Source organism: Mobula hypostoma, chromosome 20 (assembly GCF_963921235.1).
Source record: "Mobula hypostoma chromosome 20, sMobHyp1.1, whole genome shotgun sequence".
In the NCBI taxonomy this organism is placed as follows: domain Eukaryota; kingdom Metazoa; phylum Chordata; class Chondrichthyes; order Myliobatiformes; family Myliobatidae; genus Mobula; species Mobula hypostoma.
In genome coordinates, this window is record NC_086116.1 from 21,385,172 (window position 1) to 21,411,908 (window position 26,737).

Consider the following 26,737-nt stretch of genomic DNA (forward strand, 5'->3'; position numbering starts at 1 on the left):
AGTTCTCTAATTTTGGTAAACCACCCCCCCCCCCACCCCACAAACTTACATATTCTCTATCCTCTCCCAGCGTCTTTCCTGTGTTTCTCCCCTTCAACCCATGGGCCTCCTCTCCCCAACTTTCTTCTCCAACTCTCCCTACAAGCTCATCCTTTTCCTGACCTGCCCTCCTCCTTTCTGTCTCCACAGCCCTATCCCCTGGGAGATCAGTTATCTCCTTCTGCCTATCGCCTTTCCCCAACAAAGATTAACATGTGTCTGGAATTCTCTGCCTGAAAGGTTAAGAGAGGCTTTATCCCTCATTGCATTGAAAATATACTTGAACAAACACTTGGAGATCGATAACTGGGTGTCTTTGGTATGTCATCAAATTTCTACAGATGTACCATGCAGAGCAATCTAAATGGCTGCATCACTATCTGGTATGGGGTGTGTGGGGGGCTACTGGACAGGATCGAAATAAGCTGCAGAAATTTGTAAACTCAGCCATCTCCATCATGGCCACTAGCCTCCCCAGCATCCAGGACATCTTCAAGGAGAGATGCCTTAAGAAGATGACATCCATCATTAAGGACCCCCATCACTCAGGACATGCCCTCTTCTCATTGCTATCATCAAGGAGGTGGTACTGGAGCCTGAAATAACACACCCAACAATTCAGGAACAGCTTCTTCCTCTCCACCATCAGATTTCTGAATGGACATTGAATCTACAAGCACTACCTCACTATTTCTTTTCTCTTTTTGCATCACTTATTTAATTTTATACATACTTATCACTGTAAGTTACAATTTTTATTACATATGGCAATGCAGAACAACAAATTTCATGTCATATGCCAGTGATATTAAAGCTGATTCTGACTACAAATTAAGGTCTAGAAATTTTGAATAAGCTAAAATAGATCAATCTTCGGTAATCAATGTATCCTCTTGCTGTTATTTTATTATTCATATTTAATGATTGTGGTTCAAACTTTGCCGGTATCAAAATTTCCTGAAAGCTTTCCATTAGTAGCAATTTATATGAAGCCTTCAAAGGCAGTTCAGAAGATTAACTTTAGATATAACATAATTAGCTTCCTAATTCAGGATAAACACACAGAGACAAAAATAACATGGAGACAAACCTGTTGCAAAGTATAAATTCCTCTCACTTACCCAATTTGTAGCTGGTAGTTGCAGACACAGTGGTTGGTTTCTCAGTTGTTTCTACTCAAAGAAATTAATTCAAATTCATTAAATACTTAGTTCTTAGGTACATGTAGTCAAACACAAAAATGCATCAATATCACTTATAGATTTCTTTCTTAGCAGTTGCACATCTGAACTGTTTCCCTGAGGGAAGAATACAACTGGACTGAGTATACAGGCTAATATTGCTAATTTTGCTAATATTGACTGGTGGGAATGTTACTGGTAATATTCACACTCCTTCTAACAGTGAGGTTCATTTAACATACATCCAGATATACTTTAGCATTAGACAAGGAGCTGGCAGCATTCCTGGCATGTATACAAGTGTCAGTTTTCTTAGCAACACAGGCAAAATGTTGGAGGAACTCAGCAGGTCAGGCAGCATCTATGGAGATGGATAAACAGTCGATGTTTCAGGCCATGACCCTTCTTCAGGACTGTAAAGGAAGGAGGAAAATGCCAAAATAAAAAGGTGATGGGGGGGGAGGAGGACTAGCTAGAAGATGATAGGTGAAGCCAGGTGGGTGGGAAAGGTAAAGGGCTGATGAAGAAGGAATCTGATAGAAGAGTAGAGTGGACAGAGGAGAAAGGGAAGAAGGAGGAGCACCAGGGGGAGGTGAAAGGCAGGCGAGGAGAAGAAATAAGAGGCCAGAGCGGGGAATAGAAGAAGAGGGAAGGGGGAGGGAAAAACTTACCAAAAGGAGAAATCGATGCTTATGCCAGTAGATTGGCGTCTACCTAGACGGAATATGAGGTGTTGCTCCTCCATCCTGAGGTTGCACAAGAGGAGGCCATGGACTGACATGTCAGAACAGGAGTGGGAATTAAAATGGTTGGCCACCTTCTTCCCTTTCTCCTCTGTCAAGCAAAGCGGGCCCCCAGGTTATGACGGATTTCACCAGTGTAGAGGAGGCCAAGTCAGGAGCACTGAATACAGTAGATGACCCCAGCAGATTTGCAGGTGAAGTGTTGCCTCACCTGAAAGGACTGTTTGGAGGCCTGAATGGCGGTAAGGGAGGAGGTAATTGGGCAGGTGTAGCATTTTGGTCACTTGCAGAAACATGTGCCAGGAGGGAAATTAGCGGAGAGGGTCAAATGAACAAGGGAGTCACAGAGGGAGCAATCCCTGCAGAAAGTGGAGTGTGGGAGGAGGTCCCATTGAAGATGTTCAGTTTCCTTATCCTTCCAGGGCTGACCTGCACAGACGTATCCAGGGTTGATGAAAGATCCTATCAATTAAATATTTACTGCAGGAACTTCTATCACCATATTTGCACATTCATTTGCAGTGAGAATAGACATTAAAGTATTAGCTTTCCTTTGATAAAGAATTTCTCACAATCTTCAGTAGATTGTCAAGCAAGGGCATAACAGCTGTTATAAATTTTATGGCAATCACAAACACATTTGCAAAATAAAGATCAGATTTTAGTTATGATAGGCCCTTCAGGCCCAATGAGCGGCCCAGCAACCCACCTATTTAACATTAGCCTAATCACAGGACAATTCTGTGCATTACCAGGTCTCCAGATAAGGAAAAGAATTTGCCTCTGCATATTGATTTCAATGGGGAGCAGGTGGGAAAAAAAGAAAACTGGGATTAAAATTTTGCTTGGACAATACTTCAATTAGTTTTAAATGTTTTTAGAAGGCTTTATTTAACTTCTTTTTCTTTTACATATTACTCTCAGTGTGTAAGGCTGATTGTCAAAGACAGTTAGGGCCCAGTATAATGGTTAGAGTACGTCAGGGGTAGGGCCTCCTTATAACACTACTTAAAGTCCTGCACTTGAATGTCCTGACCCTTATACCTGACTGGGATACAGAGAAGCAATGAGATGTGGAACAATATATATTAAAAAAAAAAGGGGCATAAGGCTATTTGCCATGTTATGTTAAGGAGTGAGTCAAAGAGCCAGGCAGCCTAATCCTGCCTCCAGTACTAGGTTTAAATCCCTGCAGATCACAGCTCTTGAAGTACACAACCATGTATTTTTTAATTGCAGTTGTAGATAGCAGCCCTGTTGATGTTATTATTTCTAGAGAATAAAAACACCACATCAAGCTTTTATGGTCTAGCCCTAAGACTGATCCATTTCTGCTCCAAAGTCAGAATGGCTGTATTTGGGAATTCACCAAAACTGGTGTGGGAATTGCAAAGCGTCATCAAGCTCTTTATCTTCAGTGTAAAGTAAATAAAGATGCTAACACGGTTCTGCCTGCCAATAATTCCATTATTGAACCACAGCTCGGCCTTCAAGACCCAGAGCACCGCAACATAATATCTCAAGATACCGCAGCGTCCTTCCACTGAAAATCAGTGCTCTCTCACCAGCCATGTTTCAGCCCCTGAGGGGACCTGAGAAAACTACGTCACTGACCCAACCCCCCGCTGCCTCATGACAGATACCGCCGGTTACTGAATCATCATGCAGATAGTGGAAGCTGCTTTGGCCCTTTAAGTAGACAGTTTTTCTGATGATGTACGCTCTTGTCCTAACTTGAGGACAGTTTATCATCTCTCATATATGTCATGAAATCTGTTTTGTTTTGCGGCAGCGGTACAGCGCTATACATTAATTTACTAAAGTACTGTGCAAAAGTCTTAGGCACCCAAGTATATATATGTGCCTAGGACTTTTGCACAGTGCTGTGGATTGTCAAGGGCTAATCCAAATCGGGAGAAAATGCAATTCTAGAGACAATTTGATACAAGGTACAAATTGCTGTCACTTATCAGGTGTACCGATAGTGGTCGGTGTGGTTGTAGTTGGTTTCTCTGTTAATACTATTTCTATAAAGCAAAAGGAACATTTTAACCAACATCATTGCACACTGGTATTTTGAGCTTGCTTTAGCTTTAAAGAATTACCTGCTGCATGCGGCCAAGCACAGAAGTTGTACAACTAAAATCTATTTCCTTACAGTCCACTCTAGTCCGTAAAATTATTTCAATAGAGAGAACAGAGCTGTTTAATGCCCTTGACATTAGCTCCAGGTTAATAAGAATTGTGGGCACGTGGCCAAGTGGTTAAGGAACTAGTGACCTGAAGGTCGTGAGTCGAGCCCCAGCCGAGGCAACGTGTTGTGTCTTTGAGCAAGGCACTTAATCACATTAAGTCACAGTGTCTCTGCGATGACACTGGTGCCAAGCCGTATGGGTCCTAATGCCCTTCCCTTGGACAACATTGGTGTCGTGGAGAGGGGAGACTTGCAGCATGGGCAGCTGCTGGTCTTCCATACAACCTTGCCCAGGCCTGCGCTCTGGAGAGGGAAGACTTTCCAGGTGCAGATCCATGGTCTCGCAAGACTAACAAATGCCTTAAAATAAGAATTAGTAGATTTTTTGGGTAAATTTGCTTGTAAGGTTAATTGGAAATTTTACCATCCAATGTTCACTAAGAAAATTCACCACACTGGCCTGATTTACAAGGACAAACCGTAGCTATAAAAATTCTCAAGCACTAATCTTTACTCTAATAAATTTAATAGCATATTGGAAGATAATTTTCATTATTCAACATTAATAATCATTACTGAAAAATCTTAAATGTGAAAATCACAAATCCATTGTTTTTGAATTCCCATAATCCACCCGACAAGGCAGCATTGGGATGTGATCTCTGACTCCATCTTGGCAAAGCAAAGAAGGGATGTGGTTGGTATGTAACAGGTGATTGACTATAATAATTTAAAGATTAACCCATGGTTTTCATATTGTTTATTTTCTGGACTCTAGGGAATTGGTGTGGCTCAGCTACCTCACCAACATCTACCCCAGCTATGCTGCAGAATAGGACTGAATGGAGGGAGCCAGTCCAGGTGGCCATTATGCCACAGAGGTGCCAAGGACTCCTGCTTTGCCAAGCCCTATATGAAGGCAGTTTATAAAAATAGGCTTACCTCTGCAATATCATCTTTCAAGGGCCTTCTTAAGAAGCATCCTTTGGGCAGCTTGATCATTCAAAAGGCCTAGAGTACCATGGGGAAGGCAGCCCTAAATTGATCTTTTAGCTATTGTTTAATGATGACAAACAGCTTGGTTATGTTTATCTTTTTCAGTGCCTCTTACCTGTGAGCAAATCAGGCCTGGATCTCAAAAGAAATTAAAAATTTTGAGGTGATCCTTCTAAAGCTCAATTAACCAGATATGTCTGTCTGTTATTCTTCCATCTGTGACATTAGCCACGTTTGTTTACTCTCCTACGATTGTTTCTTTTCCTCTCTCTCTGGGGGTGGATCTCAGCATCTGGACACATTTTTCTGCTTTACATTTCACAACTCGCGGCTTCTTTTGTCTACGTTCTCACTCAGACTGCTCCCATTCACTCACCTACGTGATAACCTCGTTTACAGCTTGTCCTCACACCAAGGACATTTCCCTTCCCCAGCCCTCCCTGCACCGTCACATGCATCTTTTGTCTCCCTGGCAGTCCTGATCAGAACCAGGATCAGGGTCAATATCACAGGCTCATTCGTCACCTGTCATGGCGGATGGCGTGGCCGATCATGATCTTTCCATGACCATGATTCTTCTTGGCATCATTTCATACAATCCAAGCAGTACCAATGACTTCACAACATAGGTGGCTGTCCCATATGTATGCCATCATCAACACAGTGGTATAAGAATTCTGCAACAGTATCTATTATTTAGGTAAGTAATTAAAATAATATTTACAAACCTCTACACGTGATTTTTCCATTCTTGCATTCACTGCAAAAGATTGATTTAGATTATTGAAAGAATTGGATAATATGGCTCTTGCTTATTCAGCATCTAATTACCACCCAAAATTTTGCTTTGACAGTTTGTTGCTATTTTTGGCAATGTCTGTTGTCATGAAAGCAAACTTTAATGCTGCTGCAATGCAAGTTTCATTACATGCTTATTTCAAAACTTCCAGAAATAAATGAGTAACCTAATTAAAAAGTAAACAAGATAATTAGTTTCCATTTCTTATTAGCTTCAGATGAAAGTTATACATGCAGAAGTGCCTCATCTGCAGTCTTACAACACCACCCACCAACCAACCAACCATCCCATGTCATCCCTGCAATATTCCCCTCCCCATTGTACTCTGTGTGGCAGACAAACCTGTCCTTTTCATCGTTATCAAACACCACTAGTGGTCTTAGGAAATTCACTACTCTTGTTAACAATTCTTACAGGGAAGGAATACAACTCTTTGCATCTATTTCTGGTCTCCAATCTTACAAGATTTTTTATAGTGACAGTAATGGCAACTGTAAACATTTCCCTGAAATACAGTAGCTTTTTATAGGTAAACCATTTTGTAAAAAATAGTAACACATTGCTGATATCAACAAAAACATAAAATAGAAGATGCTTTTAGAGATACCATTCTTCACAATCATTCCTTGTTTTATTGCCTGGCTGCAAGATTTTTCCATTATAATAACAAGTACAGTCAGATAAGTTAACACATTTCATTTTGTTTTCATCCAGATAAGGAGCATTCTCAGAACATCTTGCATAACAACCTGCAGTAAATAGAAGAGATGATAAGAGTAAAGCATTGACCAGACAGATTAGCACTTTGGTTTAATAAACATTCCAACAGCTGCATCATATTTTAAGCTATTTCATTGTCATTTATATATAAAACAGTCCATATTATTTTATCTTATCTTGCCATGTCTCCAACAGACTTTCTAAAACTATAATTTCTAAAGTATCTCAAATGCCTACCAGAGGTTAACAAAGAAAATTCTACTGCATAAATGCAATATCTTATGTATGTAAAAACTATATAAATATTAAGTCAAGAAAATTACCATTTACAAAATCAATCTTAAAATCTATAGGGCAAATAAAGACTAAAAATCGCAAAGTTCAAGCACAACCTTCAAGAAATGCAGAATAGTTCTTTCCAGTGGAGTGGTCAGAGCATGTTTTTGTCATTGTTGTTCCACAGGGATAATAATGCCAACTGCAGTCACTGGGGGAGTTATAATAGTCACAGTACACAGCTGCAATGTAAAACAGGAATAGTTCTGCATTACTATCTGGGAGTTGTTTCAAATTTTATAATCTATGAAATATGTTACACATGATTGGTGGATTTACTCTTCTGTTGCTAATAGTCAGCCTGTAGCTTGAATCTTGTGATAAGAACAATAGGTAGAGACATGAATAACAGTGCGCTGCTATAAAAACTAACAACATTCACAACAAATCAGAGTGGGAGTGGGATGGCAGACAGCAGGAAGCCCAGAGCTGACTCTACGGACTCAACATGGGTGCTCAGCAAAATTGTGACCCAATCTGTGTTTCGTTTCTCCAATGTTGAGGAGATCGCCTTTTGGTCTGTGCTCCCCAAAACTATTAAAATGAGACCCAACTCTCAACATGGATTTCTGGTCTCCAAACCCACAGAATCTTTTATAGTAACAGTAATGAAATCTTATGGAACATCACCTCATCTTCTGCCTGAGCACGTTGTAAATTGCTGGGATCTGTGTTGAATTCTACAGCTTTAATTAATTTGATTTCTCTGTCTGTTATTCTTCCATCTGTGACATTAGCTATGCTTGTTTTCTCTCCTCCTATTGTTTCTTTTCCTCTCTCTCTGAGAGTGGGCCTGCCCATCTGGGCACATTTTCCTGCTTTACATTTCACAACTCGCAACTTCTTTTGTCTGTGACTGCTCCCATTCTCTCATTCTTCTGGGCGATGTCTTTACCATACAGGTGACCCAGCCATTGTCAATACTTTTCAGAGATTTTCTGCCTGATGCCAGTGGTCGTATAACCAGGATTTGTGATATGCACCAGCTGCTCATACAGCCATCCACCACCTACTCCCATGGCTTCATGTGACCCTGATCCGGGGGTGGGGGGGAGAGGGGAGGTGTCAAGCAGATGCTACACCTTGTCCAAGAGTAACCTGCAGGCTAGTGGAAGGAAGGAGCACCTTACACCTCCTTTGGTAGAGACGTATCTCCACCCCGCCACCCAAATATCAGTGGCATATGTCAGGAAATCTGTTGTTCTGTGACAGCAATACCATTGCAGTGATGAGGCCCTCCATTGGGTGGGATCAACCTTGGATATTGCATCGTTGTTGTCTACACGATATGCAAGCCAGTACGCCAATCAGGGCAGTACGATATGGAGAGCAAGCTGTTGCCCATGCTGTAGGCTCCCCTCTCCACACAGCTGATGAATCCAAAGGATGTCACAGTCCCGACCGTTAATTCCCCATTTTCTCCCAATTCCCTTTGATTGTGCCACGGTTCCGACCGTTAATTCCCCATTTTCTCCTAATTCCCTTTGAAGACGGCACATGTGGTTTTCATCAAGACCTGCAGCATAAGAACCCCGGCTTTTCACTCACTAGTTGCCAGATCATTGGTTTTGCCTGTGTGGTAATTAACATTTCCCAACTGCTTAGGATTGTGTGTTCTAAGTTTTGCTTCAGTACCGAGAATTACCTGTGAAACTCTCTCTTCATGTCAGGATAAGTTTTCTAAGTTCTACTCCAGTTCCGAGGTTTACCCATGAAACTCAGTTGCTCCATGTCAAGATCAGTTCTGCCTACCTCCTGCCTTCCTGTACTCTCTCCTGTTTGCCATTCAATGCTCACGCCTGCATCTGCATCCTAACACATCCTCCGTGCCTGTGTCCTGCGCTTGGGTTCGCCTTATTCGTTGCAACAAAGGAACGGCGGAGACTGGTACAGTTTGACACCAGCGGCATCTCAGGAGTTGCCAAATGTGGGACTCAATGAAGGACTGCCTTAGGGACTCCAGGTCCAGATTTTTCCCAGCACCTTCCCCATGAATGGCTAGAGCCGCAAAGCAGCGCAGGTTTGAGATCAGTTTTCCCTCTCCTAGATGAGCTGCCAAGTATGGCTGATGAGCCCCCGCTGTCTGAATTATGCAATACATAACTTTTAAAATGACAAATTACAAAAAGAAACATGTATATACAGGTTGGTGTTGTGTATTTAATAGTTCACTAATATTTGAGTAATACTCTAAATATATTGTTTGATTAAGCATTCTTTTTTGTTCAATTAATTAATTATGGGTTCTATATAAAAGTACATATATGGCATACATCATATATGTGGGCCTTGCTTAAAGTAAAAACAAAGCATACAAGTTCTCCAGTACTTCCAATTCATTTTGGAGTTACTGAACATAACAGTGGCACTGAGGAATTCTTAAACAAACCTGAGATGAATACCTACCCATTGAAGAACAGTGAGATATTTGTGTTTTTTAAAAAGTGCAGCAAGAAACAGTCAAGTAAAAATAAAACAGTGCAGCAAGTTTTGTTTTCTTCGCAAGAGGAAGAAAGCTATTTGAGTTTAAAAGAAAATACAGAAAATGAACAAATTCATGGGTTCATAAACAGTGAGTACCAGGTGATGATAATATTATTTTAAAAAGAATAGAAATAGCTGGCTACATCGGAATGATTGACGTGTTTGATTGCACAAGAGATAACTGGATTTTGTATACTGAACAAATTGAATAGTATTTTAAAGCAAATGAAATAGCCAATGAGAAATGAGTACATTTTGAAGGATCACCTTTTGCAGATGAAAAGTCTTCTATTTGAAATATTAACTGTTTCTTCTTGCCAAGAGTATTGGTGTTGTTTATCCATTGGATAGCCAGAAAACTCAAGAGAAACAGAGCATATGCATAAGTAGCACTGGAAATAAAGTTTATTTAGCCTCCACCAAGCTTTTGCTCCAGTTAGAGATGTAAAGATGATTTTGATTTTTAAACCTGTCCCTTATTCCAATCCCATCCTTTGTGTTTGATTTCTGTACAGGATTTTATGTTGAATGAGACCTTCTGATTTCATCTCAATGTCATGAAGGGGAATTCTTAATCTGATTACTTTAAAGACACGTGGTGATTTTTGTCTGCTTACCCAGATCCCAGCATAACTTTAAACAGCTGTAATGGTTATCAAATCATTGTCCACCATAGTGCAAAACCCCAGGGAAAGTCCCAGAGCAAGTGCAATTATAATGAATGGCTCCTGATGCTCCTTCACTCCTGTTGACTATAAAATCTGAGGCATTGTTTTATGCTATCTGATGTAAATGAAGGAACCCACTGGGGAAGTGATCCAAGTTTTTGTGATAACTGGAGAAATTCTCTTTTCCTCTTTGGCTCCCACTTACACACAAGAATGTCCAGTCCCTACTTTCCAGTAGTAACTCATCATTGAGAGAGTATTAGCTGCACCCCTGTTACAAAGGAGAGAAGTAGGTCACTAAAGTAAAATGATGTACAGCTGCCAGCAATTTTGCTTCAGTGTCCTTTATATAATCACTTCTCAAAGAAATTCCAGAACAGAATTTGCAATGTGTAATCAATGTGCATGCATTGAACCAGTATATCTAATAATTACTTCTCAGTTATTGTAACAGCGCTTATTACTTACGACACAAATCTGGTGTTCTCCAATTAATACAAATTCCAGCTTTAGTACAAGTTTCTGCATACACAGCTACAGCAGTGCAGAAACCAAGATATTTGCCTTCCATGTCACAGGCACAAGCCTCTTGGACGCAAGCTTCATAGTATGGGATTGGGTCTACCTAATAAAGTGCATCATCACAGTATTAAAAAAAACGTTTTGCAAACAGCTTAACAAGGATTTAAATTTATTTATTTCAAAATAACATTTCTCACCATTTTGTGGCATTTTCGAAAAACATCCTCCTTCATTATGTTACACCTCCGCTGAGCCCATGTTAGGCAGTATGGGTTTCTGTCACAGGGAAATGTCTGATTTAATGTATATGAACAAGGCAGTGAAGATTTCCAACTGTTTCCAAACCTTGCGATGTTAGTCACCAAAGAATTTTCCTTTGTTGTTAGGTCATCTGCGATATCCTCATTGAAATTTCCACACAGGCCGCATACTTTGTTCTGTAAGTGAAAATACATCACTACATTGTTTTGACTCTGAAGTTCTACATGGTAATTCTAACGTGCAGCTATAAATTCTAGAGAAAACAAAGAAATAACAAAAGGAATGATAGAGGATGGACTTTTCACTAGAGCCACATTGAATTTAAATTGAAGGCCAGGAGAGCTCAAATGGAATTTTATGCGGTGACCAAAAAAAAAACACATTTCATATTGTCACATGAGTTCCCCTCCTGGCAATGATCACCTTGGATTACTACAGTTATGTATTTCACAACTTCTCTGTCCCTACTGTAGATGTGTAGCAGAGAGTATATTAACTGGTTGCATCACGGCCTGGTGTGGAAACACCTATGCGTTGACCAGAAAATCCTACAAAAAGTAGTGGATTCCGCCTAGTACATCATGGGTAATGGCCTCCCAACTGGTGAGCACAACAACATGAAACGCTATCATAGGAAAGCAGTATCCGTCATCGGGGTCCACAGCACCCAGGTCATACTCTCTACTTGCTGCTGCCATTGGGTACAAGGCAAAAGTGCCTCAGGACACCCACCACCAGATTCAAGAACACTTCCTGCCCCTCAACCATCAGTCTCTTGAACAAAAGGGGATAACTACACTCAACTTCACTTGCCCCATCATTGAGATGTTCCCAAAACCAATGATCTCACTTTCAAGGACTCTTCATCTCATTATCTCATGTTCTCGTTATTTATTCCTATTTATTTATATGTCCATTTGCACAATTTGTTGTCTTCTGCACCCTGGTTGATCTTTCACTGATCCTGTTACAGATAGATAGATAGATACTTCATTGATCCCAAAGGAAATTATAGTGTCGCAGTGGCATTACAAGTGCACAGATATACAATATTAGAAGAGAAGCAAGAAAGAAAAAAAAATTCCTCAAGTAATCTTAACAGGAGGGGGTCATCAATTCCCTGGCTATTGGTTGACTCATTATAATGGCCAAGGGCAAGAATGACTTCATATAGCGCTCTTTGGAACAGCGCAATTGTCTTAGTCTATTACTAAAAATGTTCCTCTGTTCAGCCAAGGTGGTATGTAGAGGGTGAGAAACATTGTACAGAATTTCCAGGATTTTCTACAGGGTCCTTTGTTCTACCACAGTCTCCAGTGTGTCCCGTTTGACTCGTATAACAGAGCCAACATTTCCAATTGGTTTATTCGGTTTATTAGCATCACCCATGTTGATGTCATTGTTCCCGCACACCACCAGGTAGAAGACTGTAGAGACAACAACAGGCTAGTAGAAAATGTGAAGGAGAGGTCTGCATACTCCAAAGGACCTCAGTCTCCTCAGGAAGTAGAGGCAACTCTGGCCCTTCTTGTACACAGCCTCTGTGCTGGTGCTCCACTCAAGTCTGACATACAGGTGCACCTGAAGGTAGTTGTAGGTCCTCACCACATTACATCCTCACCATCAGTAGTAACAGGGAACAGTGCAGGCTTAAGTCCATCAACATCCCCTTTGACTTACTAATGTTGAGCTGCAGATGATACGGTTTGCACCATTTGGCAAGTCCTCCACCAGAGCCCTGTATTCATCCTCCCGTCCTCCCTTTATACACCCAATTATTGCTGAGTCATTGGAACATTTCTGCTGATGACATGACTCAGTGTCGTATCTAAAGTCCGAGGTATATAGGGTAAGCAGGACAGGACACAGTCCCCTGTGGGGCCCCAGTGCTACTTATAGCCATGTCTGACACACAGCTCTGAAGCAGCACATACAGTCAGCAGTCCGTTACCCAGGATGCAATGAAAGTGCCAACCTGCATTGAACAGAGCTTTCCCCCCAGCAATGAGGGCTGTATGGTATTGAAGGCACTTGAGAAATCAAAAAACATGATCCTCACAGTGTCATTCTGCTTATCCAGATGGGAATAGGCTCTGTTCAGTAGGTAGATGACAGCATTGTCAACTCCAATGTGCTCCTGGTAGGCAAACTGCAGAGGATCGAGGGCTGATTTGACCAGGGGTCAGAGATGAGCCAGAACCAGTCTCTCTAGGGCCTTCATGATGTGTGAGGTCAGGGCCACTGGCCAGTAGTCATTCAAGACTTTTGGTTGGCCCTTCCTGACAGGGACCACACATGATATTTTCCACACAGTTGGGACCCTTTCCAGGCTGAGACTCAGTTTGAAGATGCCTGGAGAACTCCACACAGCTGCTCAGCACACTCCTTCAGTAAACTGAGGTTCACACCATCCGGTCCCCAATGCTTTGTCATGTTTGACTTTCCCCAGAGACTGCTCAGCAGTGAAGGTGAGTCCATGCTGACTGAGGATTTGTTGGAAGGTGGGGATTGGGGGAGGTGAAGATCAGGACAATAGCAGTTGGTATGTGGAGGTGTGGATGGTGGGGGCAGGGCAAAGAGGGGATGTAGGCAGTAGTAGCCTGTGTTGTTCATCCATGTGTTGAACTGGAGGAGGTGGGAGAGAGGAGGGGAGGTGTTGGTGCCAACGGAGCATTAGATACCTCAGCACCTGGGCTGGTATGTTGAAAGGGGTCTGAATAGGAGGGCGATTGTCAAACCTATTGAAGAATTGGTTTAACTCATTAACCCATTCACAGCTGCATTCGAGTGCTCTACAGCTAGGTGGTGTTCTTCATGCCTCTCTACACCTCCCATGTGCTACTCTGCCCAAACTTTTTCCCCTGTTCTCTCCTGTATTCCTCTTTAGTCACCTTCATCTTGTCCTTTAGCTCCCCCTGCACATATTTGAATCCCTCCCTGTCTCCTGATCTAAAGGCTCTCCTTTTGCGGTTGAGAAAAGTCTTTAGAACACTGGTTACTAGTTACTATTCTATAGATTTGCTGAGTATGCCCACAAGAAAATGGATCTCAGGGTTGAAAAATGTGACATATATGTACTTTGATAACAAAATGTACTTTGAACTTTTACACTGTCAAGAACTGCATTTTCTCCCCAAATCCTGTAACTTTGCCTGTTTAAAGAGAATAAATTTAAAATGAATTATCAAAATTCTTTTTATATTAAATTAGCTTTGAAATTTAAAGTCAATTGGCCCTACAAAAAGAGTCATAAATGAAAACAGAAAATGATTTAAATCTTTAGGTCAGCCAACATTTAAGGAAGGGAAACAATTCATATTTCTGGAGATGGTTTCTTATTAGCTACATTTCAGCAAGTGCACTTTTTGTTTTATATTTCAAAAAGGAGTTATATCTATTTTTGCTACAATTTTCAAAAACATATATTCTTTAAGTTATGACATGCTCTTAAGTTGGTTCAGTAACCAATGCACAACTATATTAAGAACAAGCAAGATTACTTGCTGTATTTATATGCTATGTGTTGCTTTAAGATTATTATAAATAAAATGCTGTAATAAAACTTATTGTAGTATGCAACACATATTTACTTTGGCAAGTGATTAGGTACATAATATATTTATTTATTTATTGTTAAACATATTAAAATAATGAAAGGACTAATATCTAATCTCCACTGTTTACCTTCCATCTTGTGTCCAATGCTATCGAAAGCCTTGTGTGTTTATCCCATATCACAATGATTCCATTTGAAAAAGAAAGGATTAAATAGAGTCCAACAGTGTGAAATGAGTAAGAATGATCTTGGCACTGGGCTTGACGAGACCTATCTCTCCTTATCACTCTTCCATCTGTAAGAAGAAACTCTACTTCCTGAAGATAAGAGATAAGAAGTCACAATCCATTCTTGGCGTGCTAACAATGATGTACAAATTAAGATGATTCTAACACAAAAGTACTCGCATTTTTTCATAACTAGCATTGTTCATGTACTGTCGTACAATTTACAAAGAATACAGATCCTCCTCACACCTGTTACGCTGTCTTTTCTGATCCATTTCATTTGGGGGAGGTGAAATCTTTCCATACTTTGCAATTCTTATTGATTTAGTTTTCTCTTCATTATGTCTTTATTTCTCTCTGCAGTCTCTTAAGCACATTGGAATATTATAGCTTGTGCCTTTTCACAATCCTAGGTTCTGTAGTCGATATGCAAAGGCAAATTGTAGATCATCTAGCCAGCTGGAGAGGAAGCTGTCATTGAACCTACAAGAAGTGCGTGAATACCAAGACAAGTTCAAGTCTATCGGACGAGGAGGAGAGGACTGCAGTCTGGGGACACAGTGGAGGATTCACCAGGGTGGATGTTCTAAAAAAATTCCTTGACTCAATAGCAGAGCATGGATGACGAAAGGCTGAAGAGTCTGTTGTGAATAGGCGATTTTGCATTAATTGTATCAAGCACAAATGCCTCAACCTTCTCACATGTTCTGCTTCAACTGGGTACAAACAAAAATACATAAGTGAATTTCAGAATATTTTTCAGATTGCACCACTCTGACCAAACAGAGTAGACAGCATCTCTATTCAGAAACACTGTTTCTTGATCAGCAGTCCAGCAGGAATTCTAATTCATCAGAGTTCACAATGCTGCGAGGTATTACTGAATTTGGCGTGACCTGAAAATCTAATGGAGGCTATTCTAACATGTCTAGGTTTATGTTTTTTTTCCAAGGTTTTATCATATAATTTATCAAGAGGGTGAGTCCTCACACAAGGTGCCAAGCCCTGTCAGTGCACCTGGCTAGGTACTGAAAACAGGTACTGGCCAATCACAAACAAGAGAATGGCGGAACTCAGATGCTGGGGGAACTCAGGCAACACACACAAGATGCTGGAGGAACTCAGCAGGCCAGGCAGTACCTATGGAAAAAGAATATAGTCAACGTTTCGGGCCAAGACCCCTCATCGGGACTGAAGAAAAAGAAATGTACTGGCTGGGGTGTTCAACAACATCTTCTGCCTCTCACTGCTGCAGTTGGAGGTTCCTGCTGCAATCAGGGCAGCAATTACACTGGTGCCTTGAAGAGTAGGGCCAGCTGCCTCAGCGACTATTAACTAGAAGCACTCATATCTACCATAATGAAGTGCTTCCTGAGGGTGGTGCTGGCAGGAATAAGTTCTGCTTGAGCAAAAACCTAGACCAAATGAAATTCCCCTACAGCTGCAAAAGGCAAACACAAGCTCACTGGCTCTCCTCTGTTTTGGAGAACTAAGATAACAACAAAACATATGACAGGCTGCTGTTTATCAATTACAAGTTGGAATTCAATACCATCATTCCCTTAGTACTAATCTTCAAGCTTCTAAACATGAACCTCTGTCCCACCCTTTGCAATTAGATCCTCATTTTCCTCATCAGGGGACCACAATCAGTAAGGATCAGTAATATCTCCTCTTCACTGACAATCAACACCGAGGCAACTTCAAGATGAGTGCTCTATTCTCTCTACACTCATGACTGTGTGGCTATGCACAGCTGAAATGCCATCTATAAATTCATTGATGACATCACTGTTGTTGGAAAATTGCAGGTGGCAACGAGGAAGCATACAGGGGAGAGATTGATTAGCTGGTTGAGTGGTGTCACAAAAATTGCCTTGCATTTAAGTTCAGCAAGACCAAGGAAGTGATTGCAGACCTCAGGAAGGGGAAGTCAAGAGAACACAGCAATCCTCATTGAGGGGTTAGCGGTAGAAAGGGTGAGCAGATTTAAGCTCTTGGGTGTCAAAATCTCAGAAGATCTGTCCTGGGCCTAGTACCTGATGCAATCCTGAATAACGTCCATCAGTGGCTCACTTCATTAGGAGTTTGCGGCAAGCTGGCATGTCGCATAAGACTTGCAAATTTGCATGGAAGTCCAGTGGAGAGCATTCTGTTTGGTTGCATCACAGACTGGCATGGCGGGCCGATGCACAGAATCACAGAGTGTGGTAGACTCAACCAGTCCCATCATGGGCACAACCCTCCCCACCATTGAGGACATCTTTAAGAGGTACTGGAGCCTGAAGACCCACACTCATCGATTCGAAATAGCATCTTCCCCTCCACCATGAGTTTTCTGAATGGCCAATGAACACTACCTCATTCGTCCTTATTTAGCACCGTTTATTGTTTTTGTAATTCTCTGATTTTTATGTCTTAGCACTACACTGCTGTGGCAAAGCAACAAATTTCATATCAGAAATGACAGTGATAATAATTCTGATCATTATGTAGCAAATGAGCATTAGAATGGTCAAGGAAATAATTGATTGGTTTGGAAAGCAACATGCTACAAAGTTAATTATTGGGGGTGATATGATGGGTATTTCCTGAGAGGTGTGACTGCAATTGTTTTCTCAACAGACTGCAACCATTTACTCTTTTAAAATGAAAAGGATCCTTCTGAATTTTAGCTTGTGACAGTTGTACAAGTGTGATAAGTAGTAAAGAACTTCAGTAACGTTTGCACCCAACTAGATTCGAAGCAAGAAGGCTGCGAGAGGAACAGCTAAGGATTTTCGGAGAGGAGGCATTTTACTACTCAGGGGTAAAGAAAGGCAAGACTGCGCGGGCACGTGACGTCAGCTAGTAGAGTGGGAAAAGTTAAAAAGAAGACTGCCATATCCAGCGGGCAGTAGAATGAGAGGGTAGCAGAGTAATAGGGCTTTGGCGGTAACGGGACGAGGCGAGGTAGGTTTACGTGTGTTAATTGCGGAAAGGTAGAAGTATGCGTGTGAGGCCAGTGTTCTGTGCTCGGTGTCAGATGTGAGAAGTTCTGGAGTCTCCCAGCCTCCCGGACGGCCATATCTGCACCCAGTGTGTTGAGCTGCAGCTCCCAAAGGACTGCATTAGAGAACTGGAGTTGCAGCCCGATGACCTTCATCTGGTCAGGGAGAGCGAGGAGGTGATAGAAAGGAGTTAAAGGCAGGTGGTTACAGCAGGGCCACAGGGGACAGACAAGTGGGTAACAGTCAGGAGAGGGAAGGGGAAGAGTCAGGTACTAGAGACTACCCCTGTGGCTATACCCCTGAACAATAAGTACTCTTGTTTGAGTACTGTTGAGGGGGACAGCCTACCTGGAAGAAGCAACAGTGGCCGTGCCTCTGGCTTGGAGTCCGGCCCTGTGGCTCAGAAGGGTAGGGAAAGGAAGAGAAAGGCAGTAGTGATAGGGGACTCTATAGTTAGGGGGTCAGACAGGTGATTCTGTGGACAAAGGAAAGAAACTTGGATGGTAGTTTGCCTCCCAGGTGCCAGGGCCCTAATCGTATTATACCTCGATATCCTGCAGTAGGAGGGAGAACAGCCAGAGGTCATGATACATATTGGTACCAATGACATAGGTAGGAAAAGGGAAGAGGTCCTGAAAAAAGACTATAGGGAGTTAGTAAGGAAGTTGAGAAGCAGGACCGCAAAGGTATTAATCTCGGGATGTACTGCCTGTGCCACGTAACACTGAGTATAGGAATAGAATGAGGTGGAGGATAAATGCGTGGCTGAAGGATTGGAGCAGGGGGCAGAGATTCAGATTTCTAGATCATTGGAACCTCTTTTGGGGCAGATGTGACCTGTACAAAAGGACGGGTTGCACTTGAATCCCAGGGGGACCAATATCCTGGTGGGGAGGTTTACTAAGGCTACTGGGGAGAGTTTAAACTAGAATTGTTGGGGGGTGGGAACTGAACTGAAGAGACTGGGGAAGAGGCGGTTGGCTCACAAATAGAGAAAGCTTGGAGACAGAGAGGATAGGCAGTAGGCAGGTAATAGAGAAGGGACGCACTCAGACCAATGGTTTGAGATGTGTCTATTTTAACGCAAGGAGTATTGTGAACAAAGCAGATGAGCTTAGAGCGTGGATCAGTACTTGGAGCTATGATGTGGTGGCCATTACAGAGACTTGGATGGCTCAGGGACAGGAATGGTTACTTCAAGTGCCAGGTCTTAGATGTTTCAGAAAAGACAAGGAGGGAAGCAAAAGAGGTGGGGGCGTGGCACTGTTGATTAGAGATAGTGTCACAGCTGCAGAAAAGTTGGACATCACAGAGGTATTGTATACGGAGTCTCTGTGAGTGGAGGTTAGGAACAGGAAGGGGTCAATAATGCTACTGGGTGTTTTTTATAGGCCACTCAGTAGTAACAGGGATATTGAGGAGCAGATAGGGAAACAGATCCTGGGAAGGTGTAATAATAACAGAGTTGCTGTGGTGGGAGATTTTAATTTCCCAAGTATCGATTGGCTTCTCCCTAGAGCAAGGGGTTTAGATGGGGTGGAGTTTGTTAGGTGTGTTCAGGAAGGTTTCTTGACACAATATGTAGATAAGCCTACAAAAGGAGAGGTTGTACTTAAACTGGTATTGGGAAATGAACCTGGACAGTTGTCAGATCTCTCAGTGGGAGAGCATTTTGGAGATGGTGATCATAATTCTATCTCCTTTACAATAGCGTTGGACAGAGTTAGGAACAGACAAGTTAGAAAAGCGTTTAATTGGAGTAAGGGGAATTATGAGGCTATCAGGCAGGAACTTGGAAGCTTAAATTGGGGACAGATGTTCTCAGGGAAAGGTACAGAAGAAATGTGGCAAATGTTCAGGGGATACTTGTGTGGAGTTCTGCATAGGTACGTTCCAATGAGACAGGGAAAGTATGGTAGGGTACAGGAACCGTGGTGTACAAAGGCTGTAGTGAATCTAATCAAGAAGATAAAAAAAGCTTACGAAAGGTTCAGAGAGCTAGGTAATGTTAGAGATCTAGAAGGTTATAAGGCTAACAGGAAGGAGCTTAAGAAGGAAATTAGGAGAGCCAGAAGGGGTCATGAGAAGGCCTTGGTGGGCAGGATTAAGGACAACCCCAAGGCATTCTACAAGTATGTGAAGAGCAAGAGGATAAGATGTGAAAGAATAGGACCTATCAAGTGTGACAGTGGGAAAGTGTGTATGGAACCAGAGGAAATAGCAGAGGTACTTAATGAACACTTTACTTCAGTATTCACTATGGAAAAGGATCTTGGTGATTGTAGTGATGACTGTCAAGTTGGATAAGTCACTGGGATAGGATGAGATATACCCCAGACTACTGTGGGAGGCAAGGGAGGAGATTGCTGAGCCTCTGGCGATGATCTTTGCATCATCAATGGGGACAGGAGAGGTTCCGGAAGATTGGAAGGTTGTGGATATTTTTCCCTTATTCAGGAAAGGAAGTAGAATTAGCCCAGGAAATTATAGACTAGTGAGTCTTACTTCAGTGGTTGATAAGTTGATGGAGAAAATCCTGAGAGGCAGGATTTATGAACATTTGGAGAGGTATAATATGATTAGGAACAGTCAGCATAGCTTTGTCAAGGGCAGGTCATGCCTTATGAGCCTATTTGAGTTTTTTGAGGATGTGACAAAACACATTGATGAAGGAAGAGTAGTAGATGTAGTGTATATGGATTTCAGTAAGGCATTTGATAAGGTACCCCATGCAAGGCTTATTGAGAAAGTAAGGAGGCATGGGATCTCAGGGGACATTGCCTTGTGGATCCAGAGCTGGCTTGCCCACAGAAGGCAAAGAGTGGTTGTAGATGGGTTATATTCTGCATGGAGGTCAGTGACCAGTGGTGTGCCTCAGGGATCTGTTCTGGGACCCTTACTCTTTGTGATTTTTATAAATGACCTGGATGAGGAAGTGGAGAGATGGGTTAGTAAGTTTGCTGATGACACAAAGGTTGGGGGTGTTGTGGATAGTGTGGAGGGCTGTCAGAGGTTACAACGGGACATTGATAGGATGCAAAACTGAGAAGTGGCAGGTGGATTTCAACCCAGATAAGTGTGAGGTGGTTCATTTTGGTAGGTCAAATATGATAGCAGAATATAGTATTAATGGTAAGACTCTTGGCAGTGTGGAGGATCAGAGGGATCTTGAGGTCCGAGTCAATAGGACTCTCAAAGCAGCTGTGCAGGTTGACTCTGTGGTTAAGAAGGCTTACAGAGTATTGGCCTTCATCAATCGTGGAATTGAATTTAGAAGCCGAGAGATAATGTTGCAGCTATATAGGACCCTGGTCAGACCCCACTTGGAGTGCTGTGCTCAGTTCTGGTCGCCTCACTACAGGAAGGATGTGGAAACCATAGAAAGGGTGCAGAGGAGATTTACAAGGATGTTACCTGGATTGGGGTGCATGCCTTATGAAAACTGGTTGAGTGAACTTGGCACTTTCTCCTTGGAGTAACGGAGAATGAGAGGTGACTGATAGAGGTGTATAAGATGATGAGAGGTATTGATCGTGTGGATAGTCAGAGGCTTTTTCTCAGGGCTGAAATGGCTGCCACAAGAGGGCACAGGTTTAAGGTGCAGAGGAGATATCAGGGGTAAGTTTTTTTTACACAGAGAGTGGTGAGTGTGTGGAATGGGCTGCCGGCAACGGTGGTGGAGGCGGATATGATAAGGTCTTTTAAGAGACTTTTGGATAGGTACATGGAGCTTAGAAAAATGGAGGACTATGGGTAAGCCTAGTAATTTCTAAGGTAGGGACGTGTTCAGCACAACTTTGTGGGCCGAAGGGCCTGTATTGTGCTGTAGATTTTCTATGTTTCTATGAAAACTTCAAACGCCACAGATCTATTGACATTTTTTTCGTCACAGCCTCATGACTTTTTACACACAAATATATGGGTATGAATTATTCAAAGTTAAATTTAAAGATACAGACCGCAAATAAAACTTTGATGTTTCTTGAGCATGTCACACCATTTTCACAACATAGAACACTTTCTGTTAAAATTTGGAATATTCCTTCTCCTTGATTGCAGTAGTCCTAAACAGAAAGATACAAGTAAATATTCAAGAAGAAAGGCTTTCATGCTTGCTTGCTAGGAACCATAGAAATGAGTATTTTGCTTCTGAAGTGAATAGTTTTCCCAAAAGCCTTATTTTAACCAATAGCATTTGCACATCAGTTTGATCCCATGTAGATCAATGGAGAGAAGGACACTGAGAAGATATCACCAAAAAATGAACTAAGTTGAAGAAATAAGTATTAAGAATATGTTACCACAACGTTATTTTTATATCCAGTGTCCCCTCACCTTGCTAAATTGCCAAGGATTTACTGGAATGTTGAAAAACAAAAAAAAACACACAAAGAAAATCATAAACACAAAGAAATCTACAGATGCTGGAAATCCAAGGCACACATTGAAAATGCTGGAGGAACTCAACAAGCTAGGCAGCATCTCTGGAAATGAATAAACCGTTGATGTTTCAAAGCAGATGAGAAATCAGAGTAAGAAGTCGGCGGGGGGAGGGAGGAAGAAGTACAAGGTCCCCTCCCCCCACTTTTTTACTCTAACTTCTCATCTTTTTTTCCAGTCCTGATGAAGGGTCCCAGCCTGAAATGTCAACTGTTTATTCCTTTCCATAGATCCTGCATGACCTGCTGAGCTCCTTCAGCATTTTGTGTTTATTGCCTAGATAGAAGAAGTCAAAAATCTGAATCTTCTTTGCAATTTTTGCCCATTTTTCCCCAACGTACAAACGTGAGCTGTTATTAGTAACTTTGTACCCTGTACTCTACCAGTATCTGCTCATTCATTTCTTCAAATTTTATCTCATCCAGCACAAGTTGTCTGGTCTACAGTTAAAACGGGAAATCAAATGCAAATTCTCAGCAAGCCAAGATTTCCAGTCAATATCACTGGAATCACCTGGAGAAGTGAAACCTGTTTAGTTCATTAACTAGCAGGGTAAAATAAGCAGAACAGGAAGAATGAGTTGTAGAACACAATGTGAAAACCAGAGGGACAGAAGAACACAATGGGAGAAGAGATGAAGAGGTTGCATGGAAGAGATGAGCAAATGAACAAAAAGGTATGGCTCAGGTTTCCAGCCAGCTACAGGTATCGATTATAACCAATGTTTTGATGACTTACTCTGCCATCTTCATCAGGGCTAATGCCTGGGCATGTCTAGTCTGGTGGTACTTATAACCCTATAGTCTGCCCCTCCTGATTGGATAGTCCTCATCGAATCAGGTTTCCGCCCTCTCACCTTGTTTACCATCAAATTCTAGTTCTTAGAGTAAGACCTTCGGCTTTGTTAAAATTCTTTTCCTCTAGTTTTATTTCAATGACTTCCTTTACCAGGCAACCCCAAAAGTCATTAGCATGGCACAGTAGTTTTGTGCCATCAAAGTCAATTGTACAATGTTCTGCTACCACTGTTTTGTACAGGTAACCCAAACGTATAGACCTCCTGTGCTCCTTGAAGTGGGTTCCAACCGTGCATCCTGTCCTGATGAAGATGGCAGAGTCTGTCATTGAAACATTCATTACAATCGATATCTGAAAGCCCCAGAAGAGTTTATTCGTCATGTATGCCAGATTCTTTTCCATTATCAGGCAGTTCTTGCAAAGAGCCCGTGAACAGGTTGCATGGTAAACTTTCACTTTGTCTTAAATCCCATGTGCGTGGCTTATTTCTACCTTGACACTCCAAACTCAAAATCAATGGACAGAAGTACAAGTTAAGAAGATGTCACCAAGAAATTAACTAAATTGAAAATATTAGTATAATGAATACGTTGCCACTGGGTTGAGAAGTAGAAGCAAATCTGTACATAGATGAAACACTTAATGCATATCAACTGATCTAATCTAATCTACAAATTATTTCAATAGTTCAAGAGAAGCACTTAAATAGTTTTAATAGATGCAATTGATCATTAAAACAGCATTTCCAGTCACATTTATTCTTGTTTACCTGAACAAGCACGTATTCACAACTGCCATCAAACATGTATCTTTTTCCATCAAAGGTTATATATTGACCATCTCCATACACCTGGCAGGTCTTTAGACATTTGTTTTCAGTGCATTTCCATCTTCCAGTTTCACATGTACTGTAATAGAATAAACATAAGAAATAATATGTTGATAAACTAATAGTATTATAATATTGGCTGCTGAATATATGGAAAATGTTTCTGTCAGCCAATGGTAGCCCTACTTTTGGAGCCTATTACATAAATCCACCTGTTTTGCTTCACTGTTGCAGTGTAGCAATGCTCCATCCCAATGGAATAGATTTATTTCTCTTATTGATTGAGATACAGCACGGAGAAGGCCCCGCTGCCCAGCAACCTTCGATTTAACCCTAGCCTAATCATGGGACAATTTACAATGACTAATTAACCTGCCACCCATGCAACCCATCTTTTCAATATTTTGAAAATTCAATTATGAATTGTTATTTTTAAACCCAGCCAAGAACTGGGTATTTCAGCTTGTGATTCGACCTACTGCTGATCTTTACAACATTTTTGGCACCAGAGAACTTTTATTTGTTATTGCCACAAGCAGAATGGAGTCAGGAGAGTGGATACGGAATCAGATGTTTGCTCCTTGGACAATCTCAAAATAGTTGTGTGACTTTCTCTCCAAATTTTGAATAATTTTTGACTCACCATTGTTTGCAGTTTGTGTCAATTATTTTTCCAGAAGGATAATTTTCTCCTCCAAACAGACAGGGACACTGCTCAGCAGGGATGCATCTTCCATTCTCGTCTTCCACAAGATCATCAGGACAGACACAGCCAGCAGTACATGAGTGATTTGTCTTTACCTAAATCAAGTTTTCATATAGTTATAAATACAAGGAATTCTGCAGTTGCTGGAAAAAAATTTCCAAAACAACACACACAAAATGCTGGGGGAACTTAGCAGGTCGGGCAGCATCCATGGAAATGAATAAACAGTCGATGTTTCTGGTTGAGACCCTTCTTCAAGGCTGAGAAAGAAGAGGGAAGATGCCAGAATAAAAAACAGGTGGAGGAGGGGGAGGAAAGAGGCTAGCTGGAAGGTGATAAGTGAAGCTAGGTGGGTGGAAAAGGTCAAGGGCTGGAGAAGAAGGAATTTGATAGGAGAGGAGTATGGACCATAGGAGAAAGGGAAGGAGGAGGGGAGGAGGGGAACCAGGGAAGTAATATGCAGGTAAGAGGAGGTAAGAGTTAGAGTGGGGAACAGAGGAAGGGAGATGGAGAGGGAGTTGAAGGTGGGGTAAGGGGGGAGGAAACTTGTTTACTGGAAAGAGAAATCAATATTCAAGCCATCAGGTTGAAGGCTACCCAAATGGAATTTAAGTTGACGCTCCTCCACACTAAGGGTGACCTAATGAGGGTGGTCCATGTAATAGGTGCTTTGAGAAACAAACAGTGCAGATTTCCATGGCTTCAATCTGCAAGGTTTCTGGCAAAGTCATTATTTTTATGAGGAAGAAGATGTAATTTTCATATTGAGCAAAGTTGTTTGTATCCATCAGTGAATTTATTTGAATTTATGGAATTGAATTTATATATTGATGATTTTAATTGAACCATTGTAGAGTCAAAGGCAGACAGAACTCTGCCCAGACACAGAGATGCTGTTACACATCCTTGGAGGAGTACGGCTACAAAACTCAGATTCCTTGAAACTGGAATGTTTGCCTTACCTCCAGAGAACTGTTCTAATTTGATTTTCAAACATAAGTTTCACCGCATTTGCAAAGCTCGGGAAATATGAGACCCTGAACTGAGCTGCAGCCAGTCTCATGCAGTTGTGGAATCAATCCGCCAATTTACACTGATTTACTTCCAGATTACATCTTGTTGGCATAAAGTACTTTAGAACTGCAAAATTTGCCAGATAAACAACTTACAGCAATTATTCAGTCCTAGTTGCTGTAAATTAAAGTCCAAAAAATATAGAAGGGTAAAGAGAGGAGGATCACTCACAGTATTCATATTCAGAGTTCTGCATGACCTCTGTTTTCCTCCAGATGTCTGGGAGCAATCATTGTACAGTTTTCCATTCGGACATTCTAGGTAAGAAAACATATTTAAAAACAACATTCTACTTGTTCATGCTAATCACACTGGAATAAAAATAAAGCAGTTACTCACCTTTGTTGGTTGCTCTAGAACTGGTTGCTCCATCTACTGGTTGTTCAGCAGTACAATAAAATTTCCCATTTTCACACTCACTGAAGGAGAAAAAGAGTATAATATTATGACAGATATTTAGTTGTTTAATGAATGTCTGTAGAATTTTCTGGGGGTACTTACCAATTTCTACCATTTATTGTCGTACTTTGTCCTTTATTGACAACCAGTTCACCAGCGTAACAAGGGCAATCTGATTTATCAACACACGTTCCAGCACTATTCATGTACCTTCCTTCAGCACAGCCACAGCCAAACACAGGAATATCCTTGACTTCACACGTGTAATCATACTCTGCTAGTGATCTACAGGTACGGTTACAGACTCTCATGTCATTTTCAAAGACCTGAGTGTTGACGCATATTTTTCCTGCAAAAGTAACCAATACCTTCATCAGAATTGTATGTTATGATAAAATCCAACAAATCTCTTTTCTCCTGTAAAATTATAAACTCTTCTACAAGAAAGTGATCAGAGCTGATGGTAAATCGGGGGACAGAAATTACAAAGTATTTGATTTGTGGCAATTTGCCACAGCAACGGAGAAATAATGGGCTTGCAAAAACAAAAGAGGAGGTTGATTGGTTTGAGGTTCAAAAGGTCAAATGGTTTAATTGATAAAGGGAATGATGTAATAGAGCTAAGTTTCAGAGGAAATCAAGTTCACTAAAATGATAACTTTAAAATGACACTTCAAATACATCTCAATGTAAATCTCAGCAAACTAGTGGGAAAATACAAACGTTTGTAGATGGGGGAGAAGCTGTCCTTATAGACATGTATACTAAACTTTAC

General features: G+C 41.4%; 1 protein-coding gene across 1 annotated transcript in view; it reads right to left on the minus strand.

The window, feature by feature from the left end:
- LOC134359598 (mucin-5AC-like) overlaps positions 1 to 26,737 on the minus strand; it is a 196,743-nt gene that overhangs the window by 73,979 nt on the left and 96,027 nt on the right. Inside the window, exons 15-27 of the mRNA XM_063073094.1 lie at positions 26,065 to 26,311; positions 25,903 to 25,982; positions 25,735 to 25,820; positions 24,427 to 24,584; positions 23,724 to 23,862; positions 21,676 to 21,780; positions 14,628 to 14,816; positions 10,880 to 11,119; positions 10,629 to 10,785; positions 7,065 to 7,190; positions 6,560 to 6,701; positions 5,882 to 5,913; positions 1,161 to 1,211 (exon numbers count right to left, since the gene is read on the minus strand). Of these exons, the coding sequence (XP_062929164.1) occupies positions 1,161 to 1,211; positions 5,882 to 5,913; positions 6,560 to 6,701; positions 7,065 to 7,190; positions 10,629 to 10,785; positions 10,880 to 11,119; positions 14,628 to 14,816; positions 21,676 to 21,780; positions 23,724 to 23,862; positions 24,427 to 24,584; positions 25,735 to 25,820; positions 25,903 to 25,982; positions 26,065 to 26,311 (1,752 nt within the window). The remainder of the gene's footprint in view (positions 1 to 1,160; positions 1,212 to 5,881; positions 5,914 to 6,559; positions 6,702 to 7,064; positions 7,191 to 10,628; positions 10,786 to 10,879; positions 11,120 to 14,627; positions 14,817 to 21,675; positions 21,781 to 23,723; positions 23,863 to 24,426; positions 24,585 to 25,734; positions 25,821 to 25,902; positions 25,983 to 26,064; positions 26,312 to 26,737) is intronic.